The sequence below is a fragment of the Diadema antillarum genome, unplaced genomic scaffold (assembly GCF_040938485.1).
Source record: "Diadema antillarum isolate AM-2024a unplaced genomic scaffold, OU_Dant_1.0 seq00000244_RagTag, whole genome shotgun sequence".
Classification (NCBI taxonomy): domain Eukaryota; kingdom Metazoa; phylum Echinodermata; class Echinoidea; order Diadematoida; family Diadematidae; genus Diadema; species Diadema antillarum.
Genome location: NW_027271288.1, coordinates 437,887 through 459,269, shown reverse-complemented (window position 1 = coordinate 459,269; position 21,383 = coordinate 437,887). Strand labels below are relative to the sequence as shown.

General features: G+C 37.9%; 1 protein-coding gene across 1 annotated transcript in view; it reads left to right on the top strand.

Annotated features, from left to right (window-relative positions):
• Positions 1 to 13,391, top strand: part of LOC139729503 (late secretory pathway protein AVL9 homolog) — a 46,270-nt gene extending 32,879 nt beyond the window's left edge. The window contains exons 8-15 of the mRNA XM_071640429.1: positions 2,521 to 2,629; positions 3,691 to 4,517; positions 4,817 to 4,951; positions 6,347 to 6,485; positions 9,161 to 9,241; positions 10,588 to 10,711; positions 12,201 to 12,254; positions 12,769 to 13,391. Of these exons, the coding sequence (XP_071496530.1) occupies positions 2,521 to 2,629; positions 3,691 to 4,517; positions 4,817 to 4,951; positions 6,347 to 6,485; positions 9,161 to 9,241; positions 10,588 to 10,711; positions 12,201 to 12,254; positions 12,769 to 12,937 (1,638 nt within the window). The 3' untranslated portion in view covers positions 12,938 to 13,391. The remainder of the gene's footprint in view (positions 1 to 2,520; positions 2,630 to 3,690; positions 4,518 to 4,816; positions 4,952 to 6,346; positions 6,486 to 9,160; positions 9,242 to 10,587; positions 10,712 to 12,200; positions 12,255 to 12,768) is intronic.
• Positions 13,392 to 21,383: the final 7,992 nt, after the last annotated feature.

Below are 21,383 nucleotides of genomic sequence, written 5' to 3'. Positions count from 1 at the left end.
ACTGACAGTGCTGTTTAAATCTTCAGATGACTTGTGGGTGTGTATGTCAGACATATTTTCAGGTTCATCCAGGCAGTGTTCTTTTTAGCAGGCTATCTGGTAGATGTTGGTTATCTATCTATTTTCATATATATGTCGTTATTGTCGGTTTAACTGCTTAGCTTCCAACTTACAGGGGGAAAAAATAGTTATCATATGCCTGCAGAAACCGTTGATTTTTGCTCTAAAATGTGCACATATATGTATCAAAGAAATATGTGAAATCACGTTGTGATACACTGTAGCACAATTTCTGTTGGGTGACGACATAAATGCAAAATATTAAAAAAAAAAGTGCGCTGACAGTTTTGCAATCTCAGAGCATATAAGATCCCTGGTGCTGTGTAATGTTTTAAGATTGATTCTAGACAGTTGACAAATTGGGCTATCACAGTGTCCATCAATCTTCCGCGTGAGAGTGAATCACATGCGGCTTGTTGGGAATCATACAATTGCTAGGGCATAATCAATCATCACTTCAAATGTTCTATCTACTCACTACTTAATGGGCAGGGCTCTACTGGAATAAAATTGTGTGCCATTGTCAAAATTATTTTACACTTTTGAACTCAGAATACCTAAATAATAACTTTAATCCTAGCAAACTGTGTCAGCTGGACAAATTTCTTGGTAGGCCCTTTTGATGTATTGCAAGCAAATGTCAAATAGAGAAAAATGAACTGTAGCCCTTAGAGAACTACAGGATGATTTCATTGCCTATAAAGGGTGTGTACAGTTCTGGTTGAGGTGAGGATTTAGCTTTTAATGTTTTGCGAGGTATTCAGAAACCACTCAATGACATGTCAAAAAGCATGCAATTCTAAGAGGTATCAAAAGTTTATTTGATGAAGATCAGTTTGGAAATGGCTGAGATATCCAAAAACAAGGTGAAACAAAGAGATCCTAATAAAAGGCGTGGCCTGTTGCCTTTTATTATTTATCACCTTTTTTGGATATCTCAGCCATTTGAAAACCAATTTTCATCAAATAAACATTGAATCCTTCCTAAAATTACATCCTCTTTCATATGTCATAAGAGGTTTTTCATTATCTCACTTATGAATGTTCAAAACATGAATCCCCACCTCAACCAGTACAGTACAGTCCCTTTAACAACTGCTGGCCATTGAGGTATATAGGCATATATGTACTTGACTTTTGTTTCCTCCATGAGTCATTGATTAATAGAGAAACAGAGCTGTGTGGAGTTTCGCTGAGTGGTGACCTCATACTTAAAGTTTATATTTCACGGAACTATATTTCCACTTTAAACCAAAAGTTTCTGGTTTTATTCAAACTAACATTCTTTCTTTTCTGCTGTCATTTCCTGGTACAGTCTGTACTTTCCATGTCCAGTTTGAAGTGGACTTTGATAAGTAGAGTAAATTGAGATGATCAGAGTTGGTTATAACAGGGTCATCAAAATCAGAAATCAGGAAATACTAGTAAGAATTAAGAGGATACAGAATTTCAGAGTTTTACTAGATTTTATTGAAACAGTGGTATTCTGAGCAACAGCTGTACCACATCCTCAAAATGCAAGAGGGGCAATGTTATTACTACCTCACATGTGTCTTCATGACCTATCCATACTTCAATTGGTTTATTTCTTCTTTTGACATGAAATCAAAAAGAATAAGCTTTGTCTCTCAGATTATTGATAGTACTTGTAGCAATGTAACAACCAAGCAGCATTGACTCTGAGTCTTTTCTTGTTCATTTGTTGTTATTTGTCTTAGTTTACTTTCAGAATTTTCACATAGTTCACTTTGAACTTGCTGAATTTACATAGATCTAAAGCCTCAATTGCCAACAGGGTTTGCATATATGAAAGTTCCCCTTTTCTCTCTCAAACTGGGAGAAGCCTACAGTGAATATTCATTTTTTTTTTCTGATTTTGTGCAGATTTGATGGAGTAAACCAGTTTCATCTAGTAACTTTCTCCAATATACACCTATGTATATAGGATTTGCACTGAAATTCAAATATGCCAGTGATATTAAGATGATTTCAGTAATTTTAACATGATAAGTTCTGCATCCAAATTCCCGTGGAACTTGATGGGTTAAAAGTCCTGATAACCTTTGGGAACAGTGATTTAAAAAATGTCAAGATATGACATTTAATGCATATATGTGTACAGTTGTAGGTCTGTTGTACCACAAAACATCCTATCATATAAAATTTTCGTGATAAAGCCTAAAATATAAGGACATATCTGTCTTTTTCTCAATAATCTGTACTTGTAGATGGTTTAGTCTGGAAGCATTTTTATTATAACTATTGTTCACATTTTGTATTATTTAACAATACTTAACATCGATTTTACCAATTCAAATTTTTACAGTGGTTGTTTCTATCCCTAACTCACATTTTAGAACTGTTTTAAAGCACTATAATGCTGTGTTTTTATTTCATCTGCAAATGATAAATTATGCCTTTGAATAATAGATGTCCATGTTTTTTACTCTGTACCCTAAGGTCCTGGTCCTCTTCAAGCTGATGCTGCTGGAAAGGCGGATCCTGTTCTACACCTCCCCGGTCCACAAGCTCTGTAATGCCCTTCTGGCCATTGTCTCCCTCTTTCCAGGTAGAGCCAAAGTTCCATGAGACCTGTTTAATGCTTCTGTGACATTTGCTCCTGCAATAATTGCTCCCATCAAATATCTGCAGGCTAAGCTAAAACTTAAATTCTACCCACAGACATGACCCTATTAAACCCTAATCCTAATCCTCACATCAAACTAAACCTAAAACCCTATCACAGCCCTAACCCTAAATCCTTGGAGAAAAGAAGACCGGAGCAATTGTCGCAGGAGCGAATGCTGTGTCACCGAATAGCTCTGTGTACTATTTGATTCCTTTCTGAATTCATATCAAGCATGGATGGAATGTCATTGTATTGTACGTATAAATCTACTATCATTTATGCCAAACCGGGGTGGGGAATAGGTGTGTAATTGGTTAGAAACAGAAACTCTCATGAACTTTGCCAACAATTACATGCCCATATTTCTAATTGAACAAAAACTATGGGTATGTAGTGATTTGATAGGTTAAGACTCCTTTAATTCTTCAAAAAATGGGTGTTACATATAGCTGCTGCCAATAGTAAATGGTTTGACCATGCTCAGTATAATTCTTCATCTATGAGAAATATTTTTTGTTGATATGAAATGTATTTTTTTTTTTTGGGGGGGGGGGTAAGATTTGATTGAGCATGCTTGATATTGCAAGGTTACCAAATTCCTTTTGTTATATAAGGTTTTTGTTTTGTTTACAAGTTTGTTTGGTGTTCAGCTGCAGTATGTTTGTTTGTTTGTTTGTTTGTTTGTTCGTTCGTTTTTGTGGTGCATCAGCATGTTTTCAGGTCTAGCAACAGTATGCATAAACCAGGAAAGGACTAGGACAGTATGTTTGTTATACAGTAACTGCCACTTCAATAATCAGTTGCCTTCAAAGAAATCTGAACTTGAATACACATGTATGTGTCTTGGAAATCCTTTTAGTTTTGATAAATCCGTGAGTGTGCCTGGATTAACATGTTAAAAGAAACTACAAGCTGCATGCTTGTCTTTTTCTTATGCTAAAAGGGAGAATATCTAGAACAGTGTAAGTTTTACATTTGTCATTTCATGAATCTGTGCAAAGGTATGATTGAGCGAGGTCTGGATGAGTCAGCGTGTCCGAGGCACTACTGTCCGAGGATCTCCTCGATCGAACTCCAGGATTATGGCATCGACACGGACGAGTACCTCGATGTCAAAATGTCGCACGTGCCAAACTACCGGCGGCAGAAGTCATCGAGCCTGGATGAAAGCCAGGATGAGACACCCCCTCTGTCACCCAGGGGAAACCCCAATTCAAACACCAACCAACATAACGGGGAGGTCCTCGGCCAGACGGCAAAGTACTCCTCGAGGTCAGGGTCAGTCGACAAGGAAAACATCCCGGGAGGCATGGACACTCAGGACAGGAGAGCGCAGAAAGTCAGCCAGTCTTCAACGGAGGATCCAATATCCCCGGTGTTTGACAGAGACATGGGAGATGACTTGTTGGCAATGATCGACAAGGAGCTATATGGAAGTTACTTTGAGGAGAAGAAACTGGAGGAGAACTCGTGTTCTGACTCTGCCGAGCATAGGAATAGTGTCCAGAGAACTGGCTCGCCCTCAAAAGGGAAGGACAGCAGCAATTCAGGCAATACCAGTCCAGTCGGAGAGGAGCAGGAGCCGCAGTCGCCATTGCAACGGCACTCAGCGAGTATTCAGTCGGGGGACAGCGGCATCGGGAGCTGCCTCAGGACTTCCACCATGGACAGCCATCGGTCGCAGAACTCGGCATCGGACGACCCGGTCAGGGAGATGAAGATCGAGCGGTACAGCGGAGCCGAGGACTTTGTGGTTCTTCCCAGCGTGCCTCCCTGTGAGCCGAGGGACGTGGACGATTACGGCTTCCCTCTGGCAATATTTGGGAAGGTAGAAAGATTTGGCAATTTAATGCCTCTTGTTTTGAGTAATGACCAAGTTGCCATTGTTCTCAGAAGCTATAAGCACAATTTTTTTTACATTTGTATAACTGCCTGCCATTTAATCTTGGTGTTTTATGGTAAACTGAAAAACATATTTTGAAGATATCTTGTGGCCTTTGTTTTATTTTGATTTGTTTTTGTTTGTATGCCAAACTTTCTCATTGTCGGAACGGCTCAAGGTATGAAGGTATGAAGGTATGCATAAATCGTGAATAATATGGTCTGTTGTTGTCCTTTCTATACCAGGGGTCACTGTGTCATCCGTACATGTCGCTGCAGCAGCACGACATGCTGCAGGATGTTAATGTGCGCTCCTTCGTGATCGGCGCCACCAATGCCCTGTTCAAGCATCACAGGCATCTTATGGATGTCATAGTGGAGGTGAGATGCTCCATTTCCTCCTTCAAACAGCTTGATATGGTTTGAATGAAAACTTCATTTGTGTATGTGTGTCGGTCCACTTGTGTGAACTGATGGGTGTGTGTACTGTGCATGTGTGCATTTTTTTTTTGATCAAGTAGCATTGATACAGTACCTTCAATGAAGTTGAATCATTACATAAGAGTTATATGTATTGATGTATTGACATGGGTGTCTTCTGGTAATCATTGAGATAAAATTATGCAAAAGTGATATTTCACTGAGTGGAATGTTTCGGTTTGATTACCTCATGGAGTGTGAGCTCATGCTACAATCCGGCCTTGGGTATCTAGTCCTTCCATACACCCACAAGGGTTTATGTGCTGATGAACTTCATAATGAAGGTGACTCCCGTTATAACGAACTTCAGTCCTTGGGACCGGCAGTTTTATTTTGTTAAATCAAAATCTTGTTAAACCTGAACAGTAGAGTACATAGAGACACATTGATGATAATTTTTACTTTGTTGTAACAAGAATTTTGTCCTAACCATGTCTGTTATAATGGGAGTCCACTGTTATAGTCTTTGTTGTAACAAGAATTTTGTTCTAACCATGTTTGTTGTAATGGGAGTCCACTGTTATAGTCTTTGTTGTAACAAGAATTTTGTTCTAACCATGTCTGTTGTAATGGGAGTCCACTGTTATAGTCTTTGTTGTAACAAGAATTTTGTTCTAACCATGTCTGTTATAATGGGAGTCCACTGTTATAGTCTTTGTTGTAACAAGAATTTTGTTCTAACCATGTCTGTTGTAATGGGAGTCCACTGTTATAGTCTTTGTTGTAACAAGAATTTTGTTCTAACCATGTCTGTTATAATGGGAGTCCACTGTTATAGTCTTTGTTGTAACAAGAATTTTGTTCTAACCATGTCTGTTGTAATGGGAGTCCACTGTTATAGTCTTTGTTGTAACAAGAATTTTGTTCTAACCATGTCTGTTGTAATGGGAGTCCACTGTTATAGTCTTTGTTGTAACAAGAATTTTGTTCTAACCATGTCTGTTATAATGGGAGTCCACTGTTATAGTCTTTGTTGTAACAAGAATTTTGTTCTAACCATGTCTGTTGTAATGGGAGTCCACTGTTATAGTCTTTGTTGTAACAAGAATTTTGTTCTAACCATGTCTGTTATAATGGGAGTCCACTGTTATAGTCTTTGTTGTAACAAGAATTTTGTTCTACCCATGTTTGTTGTAATGGGAGTGCACTGTAATAGTCTTGCCTTTCTGCTATTAAAAACTGATGTGCCTGTACCTTTGACTCCCCATACACACAAATAAAAAGGTAGATTTTTCTACTGTGTTGAACTAATGGTGTTTTTCTCTTCTCCCTGTATTCCTCTTTAATGATGGACAGGTGGAAGAGGGAAAAGTGACTGTGTTCGATGCTGAACTGAGGAAGCAGCTGGCCCTGAGCACGGCGGACCTGAGGTTCGCAGACTTTCTCATCAAGCACGTGTCAGAGCACAGTGCGGATGTCTTCCTAGACGGGACAGGTGAAGCAGCATGATTTTCGGTTGCAAGTTTTGTCAGCAATATCCTCCGTAGCTTAAATGTGTTGTTTTTATTTTTTATTTTTCATTTTATTTATATCCACATCCTGATAAAAAGCATTTACAAAGAGTACAGGAACTATACATAAAACAATGGAACAATACAGGAAAAATGTGCAACTTATAACAATTTCACTATAGACAAACGCAACATAAAAACAGTTATTTCAGTTTGTGGGGAGATCAACATATAGAGCGTTGGTCTTTCTATGGCTGATCCCAAGTATTATAGCTAAAATAGTTACATTAATGCCATACAAAACACTAGAAAACTATACAACAGAAAGCACAAAATTCATATAAGATGGCATCAAAGTGAGGTGCTTATACACTGAATAAAACTTGAAATTAATAGTATATCTTTATGAACAAGAAATAATTTGTGACTTCGTTTGAATATTGAAAGTCTATGAGACAACTTTATTACATTTGTTACACTTCCAAGTCATTAATGATCAAAAGATTTCACTTTTAGTCATATATATATATATATATATATATATATATCAAAGTAGGTGTGTGTAGTATTTTTACATGATGTTTTAACAACTGCAACAACAATGAAACATATCAAATCAGCAACTATTGACAAAATGCAGGGAAAATTTTTAGAGACGCCAAACCAGGCGTTCTCTGTAGGGGAGGCAGAAGGAGGCCTTCCTTTGTAAGAGAAGGAAGCGCCATGTGTGAGACCTTCCTTCTCTTTTATTTTTCCCCTCTTTTTTTTTTAGTCAAGCAGCTCAATGATTCTCAGATTAGAGGCTTTGGCTCCAATTTCCTCGAAGACTTTGAGCGCGACATGACTTGGGATTGCCGCCATATGTTGAAACTGGTGTCACTTGGCCAAGACAGGCATGACTCAGCCGAGAGTTTGGGAGCACCCATGCAACTTGTGTCATGAGTCACCCAAGTGGGACAAAAAATAGGAAATAAAAAGCTTTAAAAGAAATAAAAATACGAGAAAAAAAAACCACAGAACCCTTAAGTGATAGGATCACAGAAATGACAAGTGCTTGGTTTCTATAATAAGACTCTGTTTATGGTATGAAGGAAAAAAGTAATCACCATCATAACGGACAGAAATGTCTGTTGCAGCCATGCTATGTCAAGAAAAAACAGACATACAAACTAACAAAAAAAAAAACAATCACCAGGGAGTGCATGCTATACCCTTGAGTTTTCTGGTATCAAATTTGCATTGGGCAAAACTGACAAAAATTTTACATCCCCAGTTGCTCAATTATGCCATCTTCCATATATGTTGTTATGATTGTGTAGACTAGTGTGATTGAAACAAAAGGAAAACAAGTTTGTTTTTATTACATATACAAAAACAATGACAATGTGGATATACATGTACCAGACTTTTTAAAGGCACTCAGTCGTGGCGAGTGGTTTGTGCGGCACGGAGACGAACGCAACACGCTGCCTCCCCCATTCTGTATCAAATGTAGTGACCCCGAATGAGAATAGCACTGGCTCAATGGGTCAGCGAACAAAACGCGTAGGCTACAAGAGCGCTCTCTGTGCTAATCTCCTAACCCAAAATGGCTGTCCGAGCGAGCCACGTGAGCTTCCGAATGGACGCACACACTCAGTGCGCATGCGCATGAAGAGAGGCCAAAAGAGCCACGCGTCTTCTGGCCTCTCTCCTCCAATCACCGCAGCTCGCGGTGACAATATTTGTGTATGATGCGTACACACACATGCACACACACACACACACACGCGTCTTCTAGCCTCTCTCCTCCAATCACCGCAGCTCGCGGTGACAATGTTTGTGTATGATGCATACACACACATGCACACACACACACGTGTCTCAGTGGCAGCATTGTCCCACACGTTTATGGATATAGCACCGAGTCTGGCATTGCGCAATTGCATGCACAAACTTCGGTCGTTCGGAGTTTACGTACCATTAGGGATGGCGATCGGCTGCCTTTAAATCTTTTTGATAACAAGACATGTCGTAGGAATATGCACATTTCAAGGTTTTCACTGTTTCATTCTAAAGGGTAGTCTGTCATGCATGTTATATGCTGACTTAGAACTGCCATCTGACTTGAAATAATTGTAAAATTCATTTCATTGTCATATTTATATGTGAAGTTTTGATTATGCTGTAGAGATGTGATTTGTATTTTTCATAGTCTGGCATTGAGATATAACAGATAATTGATAACATACATTGTGGCTATGGGCACGTCAAACTTCTCTTCTGTTACTGTGAGAAGAGACAGACAATTATTGCCAAGCAGCTGCTCCTGGACTGAACGTTCTCCATCGCTTGACCAACACTTTGTTGTTATTGTTCATTTTTACATTGGTCATTGATCATTTAAGCTTTATTCAAGGGAATGACCTCTATTTCTTACTTTCTGTATATTTTGATTCAAATAACATTTTTGCCTTTGATACTTCAATCAGAGAGAAGTAAAAGAATGTGACAATGTGCAATTTCTTTTATGTGATTCACGATATAAACCATGGAATGTCATTGTTAATCTGTTGATTGACATTTGTAGTAACTGTTTCATACATTACCCAGAGTTATTTACGTTTATAATATATGATTTTTTTTGTGTGTGTTTCTGCTCTGCCTGATTTTGCTCTAGGCTGGGAGGGTAGTGACGAGTGGATCAGAGCCCAGTTCAAGCTGTACCTCCTCTCCCTTCTGTCCACCTGCACTAGTATCGGTAAGTGGGGATCAGCGGGAACCCCAACCCACTCCTGTATCGCCACTCTCAAGAGAGCATCAATATTACAAGTAGATTTGTATAGGCAAGATGTGCATTTAATATGGTGCTGTCCTGAAAACTTATCATTAGCTGAAAAGTGAATGTGGTCCAGTGAACAAGGTAAATGCTGCTATGATAAACTGCAATAAACTTCAGGATTGAAGAGAGCATTGAGTCCAGGAGGAGAAGATACTGGCAAATACTCATGAGCATGTAAGACATGTCACTGCACGTTCATTTTTTGTGAATTTCACGAGTCGTCAGATATTCGCAAATTGACAACTCTTGCCGTATCGTCGTGTGCCACGGGAGAACAACAGGACCGCACGCGATTCAAGGAAGGTGTGCCCTGGAGAATGGCAGAGCACTGGGGAGGCCCATATGTATAACATGCACCTCGTGTGTGTTTGCATCGTTCTCCCAGGCACACCTTTATTGAATTGCGCATGTTCGTGTCGTTCTGCGGACGCACAGCAATATGTCATACAAATGCTTTGCACATCAAGTCCAAGGTGGGAAATTGCTGATTTCTCATGAAACTTGACCATGCAGTCAACCTCAGCTATAAAGTTAACAATGCACAAGTCTAGAAATTGGCTAAGTTGAAGAAAAGCGCTGCCCTGGATGGATCTACCCATTCTATTGTGTAAAAGGGAAATTCACATAAAGCAAAGGAATTTCTCTGGTCCCTTTTGATTTGACTAAAGCGGGGTGGACTGTACTGTAAAGGTGGACATTTTTGCCCATTTTGCGCAACCAGAATCTAGCGTAAAAATGAAAGTACAGAAATATTTTTGTGCGCCGTATGTACCGGTAATTCTTGTCCTGATTCTTCAGAATTGAAAGCACGCAAAATTCATTTTACCCAGCAGAGTGCGAAAAATCACTCACGCAAAAATATCTGCTTTTACAGTACTACTTTCCCTGTGTGGCTCATACACTGTAGAAAAGGAAATTTTGTGAGACTCAAAACTTGTCCAAATGTAAAAGTGTGCAAATATTTTCCATGTTGTCATTGTTCTTTTAAAGATATTTGTAGTTTCTTTACGTTTGCTAATCCTGTAGCATGATATGTGAACCGTTTTTTTTATGAGCTACTTTTTACCGAAATTATGTGCTGCCAAAGCCCTTTATACCCACCTTGCTTTGCCAGCAGTGAGCTCTTTGAAGTGCATGCTCAATATGACTGTCTGCAACATGTAAGCGGGACAAATTAACTGTGCAAACATTTCCACTTTAACAGTATTCCATTCCTCAAAATTTCATTGTTCATGCTTGGTCCTCATTGTATTCCCTCTTGGCAGGCACCTACACACAGAGTGAGATAGGTGACTTCAATGAATGCTTCGTCCATGCCTGGAAGACCACGCATAACTTCAGGATGTGGAACAGCAAAGTGCATGATGGGATTGACAAGATTCACACTGGGTAAGGCCTGTGCCAAGGTTTGTGTATTTTATGTACCACTGGATGTCCTTGACATGTTACTTTGTTATTTTGTTGTAGGGTCCCCAAGAATAACAGTGTATAGACCATTGATGAGGCTGCCCTGAGTAAAGAATAGTGAATAAATAAATAGATAGATAGATAAATAGATAAATAAGTAAATAAATAAATAAATAAATAAATAAATAAATAAATAAATAAATAAATAAATAAATAAATAAATAAATAAATAAATAAATGTGCTAAGGGATATTTGCAGTAGAGATCTGGCTCACTGAAGTGCACTTAAGTGGGGACATGATATTTATATTTCAAAGGAAGACATTCTTCACATCCAATACTGTAAAACCAGAAATGTTTGCATGCATTTTAATTTTGTGAGTTACATGAGAGCCAAGATTTGCAAAATTAAAATGCAAATAAAAGTTCTTGTCTCACTGCATGGAATGCCAGTAGCAAGTCGCAAAAATTTCATGCTGCTAAAAAGGCCATCAGCTCCAAATACAAAGTTGTATCTTGCTTCACAGTATTTGTCATGGTATATTACAGTAACCTTGCAATAAGGACTTTTAGGGGAAAAACAAAAAAACATGATGTGCTGTGCATAAACCAATGGGAGAGTTTTCAGTAAATGACGTCATCAACACAACACAGCTATAATGGGCATTTAGGCTGCAACCATTTCTACTGCCGTTTGGTGAAAACATGACAATTTGAAAATCAATCAACGACTGCCTTATTTTAATTTTGATTAGGACGAAACTTCTCCTATTCTTCTCACGTGGGTTTTTCTTTCTACATCAAATTGTCTTTAATGTGGTGTGGAATAGTTAGTATTTTAGGACTCTTCACTTTACCATTGGTGACTTTGTTATAAGAGTCTACTTAGTGTGTGCTGGACACCATCTGGAATATAAATTGCCATACACCCAATAAATGTGTAAAAGTGAAAAATTACCTCAGAGCCTATGAGTCTAAAGCAGCACAGTTCTTGGAACATATGACTCAGATAAGAGTTGTGAAAAGTCATCTCTGTGGAAAAAAAAAAACAGTAACAAAACTATATAGTGGTACATGTAGATGTGACCTTGCAAATATTAAGAATCATCCTGTGTGGTATCCGTCTGGGCATTTTCTGAATGACCATTGTGGTCATCGTACAGGTTTCATAATCTGCTGTATTCGTAGGCATGGAAACGTCAAAGGCATTATGATTATTTATGTCAATGTAGCCATGCCAATATGTTCACTTCATTGGCTTATTCCCCTCAAGTTCAGTTCTGTACCAAGAACAAAACTGAGAGCCCACTAGCTCACATTGTAGCTTCTGATTTTTTGATGCCATAGTACAACCGAATCACACTGTATGAAAACTGCCCAAATACTGTTGTGTTGGCTGACTATGAAGTCTTGTTTGAGAGTTTTAATGTCCAATATACATTGTATGTATTCTCCCCTTATTCTATCGTAGGCATCCTTTCCATGGCCACATCAGTGTTAGTGACATGAAGATCAGATTACAGAGGTAAGTATTTCTCCTATTTTCTTGTCTACAATATGTGATTCAAAATGTTTGAGAAAAATAATGCAATTTGATATGGAAGTGATAGCTCCCTATTAATGTCGTTTGCATATGGTTTGTACTGCTGCATAGGGGATAGAACCAAATCATTACTGTCGCTCAAGTATTGTGCGCAGTTTGTACTTCAGTGTATGCATTCTCATTATGAATTTGAGGCCATTCTTTTCAGGGGCAAGGCAAGGGGTAAACATCTTTGTATCCATCTATCATACTTACTTCCTTAATTTTTGTCTTCTGTCCTTTTTGGGGTGTTTTTGTCAAAGTATTTTGCTTTCTACTTTGTTACTTTGTGTCATGTAGTCTGATGTTTCACCGCAGTATCATCATCAATACGCAATCATATTGTGGATTCATTGTTATAATACATTGGTCATTCCACTGCTTCTTTCACATCTGTACAGTGTCAAAGTTTGGTGACCTTTCATAATCACTTTTAAATACCCCCCACCCACTGTAGTGTCATGCAAACCACAGACAGGGGCAAGAGGATAAACCACGCACTCAACCGCACAGGGACGGCTGTGATGCACACGGGGAAAGTCGTCGGAGACGCTCTCACCAGCGCCAAGTCGGCTGTGTCGTCATGGCTTTACGGACTGGCCAATGAGTGGAAGGAGGAGGGTTGATGTGTAGCTCATGGCCACGAACTATATGGGATGACTATACAGATTATCAGGCCATGTGGTCATTAGGTCATTTTTGTTTATTTCTACTAGTAAACCCTTTCATTCTCTGAAAAGTGGTTATATCATAATTATGTGTATATATATATGTTTATGTATATCAGATCTATGTGGCCATTCAGTCTTAAGCCTTCCTTTCTTACCTTCTGTTATTCATCAACAAAATGTGTTCTCTTTTCTCGAGTGTGAAAAGCTGCGAATTGTAGTGATGGTGAACGAATGATTTTTGACATTTGATAATGAAAAAATTGCTAGAATTACCGTGCACCATAGCGATGAATCAGCTACAGTGTACTGTGCGAGCTTAAATCATCCCCTGCCAGGAATCTGGCTGGAAGATGCAGTCATAAATGCATATAAGAGAAGAGACTGATCAAGCAGAAACCACAAGCAAGAAGAAGACATGCGTGATGCATTGTCAATGAGTTCCTGAATATAACTGAAACTTTATGGTTAGCTTCCTTCTTTAACAAAGCATAATGGAAACTAATGCTGCATTGACTCCATGTTTCCGGCCGCCACGGTAGTCACATTTCAGGAATGAGTTGGACGTGAGACAATGCAAGGAGGAGGGGGAGGAGGGGGAAGAGGGGGTGGGAGAGGAGGGGAAGGGGAGGAGGAGGATGGGATTTACAAATGTGGCAGGCTGTGATTGCCGTGGATGCCGTGCCCTGATTTTTAAATAGTCAAAAAATTTGCCACTGTCAGCAGGCACTGTGCTGCATGAGTAGCTTTGTAGGCCCTATCAACATAAAATGGGGTGAATGCAACAGAATGTGACAAAACTTGAAGGGATGCCTCAGAGAATATTGTGAAGTGTAGCCTGATAAGATGCCTTGAAGACAGCATCTGATAGCTACATGTTAACTAGAGTGAGGACCGGAATGAACAAGAGTATGATGCGGAAGGTGGGAGGAGGAGAATATCCCACATGCCACTTACCCACGGCGCACACCGTTTCGGGCAAACGGGGCTGCCATGGCTGCCAGGAACATGGTGTAAAATGTAGCATTAGGATAGCACACAAACTGCAAGGGAAGGCAAATAATATTTCATCAAACCATCAAGTCATTTGTTAATATTTCGTTGTTACCATGTTAACTTCAGACTGCTTCAGAAAAATTGAGGAAACAAAGGAGTACTGCTAAAATTAGACATCATGAGGTCAAAGGTTATTAAAATTGTCGTAAAGGCCGTAGTCTTTTATTGTCAACCAGAGAGCAGTTTTTGGAATCATTCGTGTCACAGTTCAAGAATTTTGTCTCCTGTTAAATGTTGTTTTGAGGGAATGAATCAGAAGATGTTAAGGACTTGATATCAACAAAATGAAATTCCAAATGTTTTTTATTACATAAATAAATGTCTCTTTACAAGCAAGGACAAAGTTATCTCAGAAAGTATGAGGTACCATAGAGCTTCATCTGCTAAGTGAGGTCAGAGTGCACTATTTGCATAAGATTAATGTTAGCTCATTCATTTGTACAATGTAGCTTTACAATTTCTATCCATATCAAAGCAATTCAAAAGTTTCTGCTTAAAACATTTTTAAAGTGTTACTCAAGAAGCATTTTTTTTTTCAAATGTAATCAAGCATACTTTAATAGTAAAAGACAAATCACATGCTTTTTCTTTTTGAATGGGTCTGGCATTGGTCATAGGTTGATATCAGAGACAGATTCTGAAGTTTTTGCTACCATATTAGAAATATTTGAGAATGATACAATAATTAACAATTCACAATAAGATTGTAAGTAGATACAATTCTGCTTTTTTGCAGTGATTTTAATAGCTGTATTTGATAGAATTCTGCCAAAAAAGGGTATGAATCAGAGGGATAGGAATTTGAGAATTGCATTTACTAGCAAGTAAATTAAATCCCAAGAAGCACTTGTAGATACATGTACATACTGTGTATTAAAAGGAGACTTATTGCAGTGGTTAACATGACACAGAAAACATATCCTGTGATTTAGATATATTACAAAAAAAAAAAGATTTTGATACATTTGTTTGAAATTACCTTTTTTCTCTTGAAGTGCCAAAGTGTAACTCCTAACTAGCTCATCTACAATGATTTTACCGGTTTGGCTGCAGACAAAAGCAACAACTCATTTCAGTCACAGCTAGAGCTGGCGCACAATATTCAAGGATTTCGTATTGCCCAGAGCAAGAGCACTTTAATAACAATGAGCCGCTGTTATTTTCATTCATTTTTTCTTAGAATTTTCAAGCATCACTGATTTTTTGTATGCATTTTTACTACTGCTACATAAAATACAATACTCTTTTTCAGCAATTTCCCCTACAAATGGTTCAGTAAGTTTTGCATGCACTTGTACGTTCACCCATGTAAGAGACGTAATTCTTTATTAAACTTTACAGTAAGTTGCATAAGCATATTTTCCTTACCTAGAAGACGGGGGAAAAAAATCTTAATCTTATTGTGCATTCATAAAGGCACACTAGCAGATAAGCCGAGATATTGTACTGTGTGTGGCCAAACTAAGAGAAAGGAAAAATCCAGTTACTCCCACAAAAAACAAAAACAAAAACACAATATCACCATTTCATCACATGAGTCCAGTTAAAAATTTGCAACCTTTATGCACAAACGCACACCCTTGGACAGTCTGTGCGTGAATCCAGAACGTCAAGTGGTGTATTAAACAGAGAGGAACATTTTGTTCCCTGTAGTAAGTCTTATCAATACTTCTTTGAATAGTTTAATGAGTAGTTTACATTTTGTGCACTCACAAGTGGCATGTTATTTTGCCCCTAATTTTCATGATCAGATATTATAAAATGGGTTCAAGAATGTAGCCAATTGGAAGCGCTGAAATGAGTCACGTGTGCGTGCATTATTTTCTTCAGGTAAGCACTAAGAAGAGTCTCTCTTCCACCTCCCTGGCCTGACGTACGTCACAATGTTTTACACTAGCAGTGCGCACTCAATCAGTTGTTACAAGTGCGTCACGCGCTACTATACGCGCTGTCAATCCTGTAAACAACTTCTAGTTCGGGCCGCGGGCTGCCACAACAGCCGGCGGCCTTTCTTGTGCATAACAGTACGTGGTGTACGTATACTCTTATACATACGTACAGTACTAGGTGAGTGTGCAGGATTTCCGAGTGCGACGTGCGTAAATGTTTGGGACGAACATCTTCGGACATCTTGACTTTTGAGCGAGTGCTACATGTAGCTGACTGGTATTGACCCACAAAGGTACGTGAATAATGCTGTTAGTTTTCGACCCATTTTATAAAACTAATGATGCACAGGATTATTTCGTGGCGTTAGTGATGCGCCTCGTGCATGTCGCACCATTGTCAATACTCTCGAGCGCGCCGCACCTTCACTAACACACTCTATCCTGTGCATCATTAGTATATTAGCGCACCATTGTGAAATGTATGGCTAGTGACAGGCTATAATTATGGAGTTGGACATGCTTAAACATTGGTCCTTGCATAGTGGTTGTGTTAGGGGAACATTGGAGGCATACCCTATTGTGTGTGTTCATTTCAGTGTGTGCTGAGCAATTGTACATTAATAGGCATGGCATGTGATTTCACTGGGGACTGCTTTTGTTACAGTCTGTACACAAAAGCCAAATTGTTTGTCAGATATAGCTGTATGTGGGATGATCAGTTTCACACTCTTTTCTCTCTGTCCTCTTCAGAACAAGCAAGTTTAGAAAACTCTAGTGACTGGTATAGGTTATCCATTGTTTACTTCCCACTGTCTAAACTAAATACTTAATGTGTCATTAGACTTATGTTTTGCAGGCATGACATTTCCTGGATTGGGACTTGCCACACAATTTTTATTTTTGGTTTCATACATATGCAGCTGAGAAGCAGAGTGATGGAATGGAAATGACATATCCCTTTTTAAACATATCAAATGAGTGAATTCCTGCCTCAAAGACATTGTATGTGCAATTTTGTTGTTGGAGGCTATATCTGGGCTGATTATTTACCTGTTCCGTACGGGAACCTGGTGGCCTGTGTATTAGGTCTATGGGCATTTCAGAATTCAGTATGGAACGGGTTGATATACAACATATCAGTTGATGTGCATTTTGGTTGCAGGAGGTCATACACTGTATTTGGATTTGTTGCTATTATCAGGGATCTCAGGTGACTGCTGAAATTTGCAGAACTTCAAGTATCATGATATATGTGGTATATAGTATTGGCTCACAAAACTACAGTGATACATGTACGTAAATGCACATGTAATGACACACACATACATGCACACACATAGGACATGCACTGAGAGTATTACAGCAGTTTGTGATTACACCCCTTTGTAGTACTGTTCATCTACTGTTTGATCCATACAATTTATATGGAAGTGTATTCCATCGATCTTAAAAATTCATGCCCAGTTGAGGACGAAAAAAAACAAAACAACAACAAACAAACATACAAGAAGAATATAACGTAACACCACTGGATACACAAGAATGAATGTGTCATTAATTAGTTGAAATAATTTACTTTTTCAGAGGGGGAAAAATTTGACTGGTCCAAGAGTGAAAGAGTATTTTCTTAAATCACAAGGACTTTAATGCTCGCTAAATTTACTTCTTTCTGGTCAATTTCCTGTATACTCTACACAGCAGTAGTTTGATATTTAGAATGCATTATTGGACTTGCTTGATCTGTATTTTCTTTTTGTTATTTCCCCTTTTGAGTGACAGTTTAGTTGACTTGTGTTTTGGCTTTCCTTGATTCGTTTCAAAGAAGAAAAAGAAACACAAATTCCTTGTTTGTTTGTTTTTCCGAACCATAGTTTGGTGGATTTTTGCTAGAACTACAAAGACTGTATATGTATATCTATGAAAAAAAAAAAAAGAAGAGCAGTACTCTCAGAAATTAAACATAAAGGTGTGTAGTGGAATTACTAGCCTCTGTGCACATTTCACATTCACATAATTTTGCTGTGATAATTCCATGTAAAGAAATTTTTAAAATGTTTGTTGAGTATCTCATACAGTCTGAAACATTCTTGGGTTGTTGTTTTTTTTGTACATCTGTTTTTTTTTTTCTTTTGGTATATTCATACTCTTCTTAATCATTTGCACTGTGAAGGTTAAAAAGAAAATAGCATCCTTGATGATGTCATAATGCCCCATTTCATATTGCGATTAACCGCTCAATGTGATTGGTTATCAGGCAAATGTGAGTCTAGTGTGCAGCTATCCTTGGGTACATGTACGATATTCTTCAGTCAGTTTGCAGAATTTTGTCATGACCATGCACCTGTATACCTTGGAGAGATTGAGTGTGTCAATCAAAGACCAAGTGGAAAGCTTTTTCTTGTTGTCAGTAATATAAATCATCAGGGCTTGACGTGAGTGTTGGCCAGGGGCCACTGTAAAATTGAAGTCTGGCCACTAAATATCCAAAAAGGTTATCTTTTGGTGGCCCAACTGGAAAACTCAAGATTGAAAATGGATGGTTGTGTTTCTTTCTATTTTTGTGAGGATACTTTTTTTTTTGACCACCAAAATTTGACATTTTAGATTATCAATGGCCCAAATGATCCACAAGAGAAAAAACCTAAGTGTTGAGCCCCATATATATATATAATTTATTATACATTTATATGCATGTTTTGTTTTATGGCTAATGAATTATGCAAATTTATTGACTTTCAGCATTTAATTTCCAATAATTTACAGCATGTTTGTAGAGTCTTTCATGCAGAATATTATTTTGATTTGCATAATTTGTTCTCATTACGTTGTGATGATATAAAGATATAGACATTTACACCTTTTTTAAACCACTGTTTTGCACATTCTGAGAACCAAATAATGGGATTATTTGCTGCATTGTGAAGATTTTTGACAGTATCTGGTGGGTCGTTTTTCTTTCCGAAGTCTCGGTATTTCTTTTTTTCTTGTTAGTGCAGCTTCAAATGTTGATATTTGTCCTGCTTTTGTACTTTACTATGCTATATCTTTCTCTTAGAAATGATACTCATGGATGTATTTTACAGATAATCACTGTGTGTGTCATGGAATGAGATCTCTTGGCGTAAGTTTTTTCTTTCTATTTTTTTAGCACACTGTGTACTGTATACTTTACAGATATTCATATATGAATTATGTTACTGTATTACTGTACTTTTGTTATAAAAATTTATAAGATTTTGTAAGATTCAAGATTACCCATATACAATGTATTGTGTATCATTATATCATTGTATACCAACACACCCGATGTGTTGAAATGTCATTCACGTTTTCTTTGTATTCGACATCTTGTCAAATGTACTTTGATATGTGTAATCCTTGCTGAATGCATATTGTGCATACATGTAAGTCCATACACATTTGTTTATTTGTGCATGAGTTACTTCAGTTTACAACAGTTTAATTTAGCTTACAGGACAATGGCTAGTTTGAAGCTGTAGAAGATATCAATATTCTAGTGTTTATTTTTAGAAGGTGTGAAGTGTTTTCATCAGTGATAAGTTCAATTGTCTAAATATGAGAACACTTGGGAATTATATTTTGTATGTGACTTGATACATCATTACTGGAGTAACATTGCACCCTAAGAAGGGCTGGTATAACTTTGTAATCCACTATTTTCGTCCTGTGAATGTAGAATAATTCGCAGTGTTGAATTCGCAGTGTTAAAATTTTCACAAATTTTGCTTTCTGTGAAACTAAAATGAAAAATACTTTAAGGTAGTATTGAAATGTATGTATATAAATACTTGCATTGAAGTGAGTGAAGTTCACTGAAATTGGACCAGCACTAGAAATTAATTGCACAGAAGTTTCCAGTAATTGCTGTTTATTTTCTACACCCCTCTGTTTTCTAATATGTGGGAAGCACATAAAAACCCAGCATACACACATAGGCATTTAAATGTTCGTAAATTAACAATACACGTGAAAGGGTTTGATGAGAAACGTGAAAATAAAAAGAGTGGATCTTCAGAGCTCATTTTAGTTGTAGAAGTTTTTGTCATTACCAGGGCAATCTGTCAACCAGTCTATATTCGTCAGAGAATTAGTGATTCCTAGTCCACCATTATTTCATATCCTGCACGTGTTTTCCACTTGTAACAGTGATGAGCAGACTTCTTTAGCTCCATGTTACACCCTTACTTCTTTTCCATGTCATGATCAACAATGGTGGCTTTGTCTCTATAGGACATGGTTTGGTTTGATTCCCTTTTTTGTTCTTTTTATTTTAGTCTTCCTAGTGTAATCATGTGCAATAAATTATGGGTTTTGCCTAGCAAATGTATCTTAAAAGCACAACTATTATAAGCTCATGTGTTTGTATCTCACTTTTGTCAAGATTGTGCTAATGACAGTGATGGAGTGATGCATACAAGTGGTGATGAATGCTGTTTATAAGAGAAGGAGAGCATTCAAATCTTTAGAACATGTAAGAAGAGAGAGATTGACCTGCAGGGAATGTATTTTAATTTTGAATAACAATTACATATGAAAACAGGTGAAATTCAGTTCAAATTGTACAGAATTTGTGAGCCCTGCAATATAACAATAAACTGCTCTATCTTGGGAACTTAATAGTACCAACATGGTCGAGTGATGGTAATCTTGTCAATGTGACTAAAAATCCCCTTCTCATTAGTATACAATTTGACTAAAATATACTGTACTGAAGATTTTTTTTCCACATCATCCAAACTATGCTGCCATACTACCTGTGGGAGAATAAAATGAAAATATGCAAGTTCATGTTTAGAAAGTGCTCCCTTTTTCAATAATGATAATCACACACAAAAAAGATGAATGATGATAATGATAATGACAGCAGTAATGATCATCATCACCATCATCATCTAGAGTCATACAATAAAACTAAATATCTTCACCATGAAATCGTCACAATAAGGTCGGGCAAATAAAAGGGTGTTCACAATGTGTATTTCCCTTCCACTGTGATGGAAAAGAAAAGGGAGAACATAAATGATGAAGGAGAAGAAGAAAAGGAAAGACAAGTGCCATTCTTTCTGGGTGCACATCACGAGTTTGACACTCGCCAATCATAATTATAGCCCATGAATCATACAGCCCATGAGTTTGACACTAAGCAAACAAGGCCCACAAGTTTCAACACTTGGCAAACAATGCCCACAGAGTTCAGCAATAATCAAACAAGGCATATGAGACCGACACACTAAGCACCATGATGTAATAATGTTTAGCAAGTCGATCTCATGAACTGTGTTCACCTAGTGTCAAACTTGTGGGCCTGTTTGCTGAGTGTCTAACATGTGGGCCATGTTTGCCTATAGTGTCGAACTCGTAGGCCTTTATTTGCCTAGTGTTGAACTCATGAGGTGTATGACGCATGGGCTGTATATGACTCATGGGCCTTTTTTTTT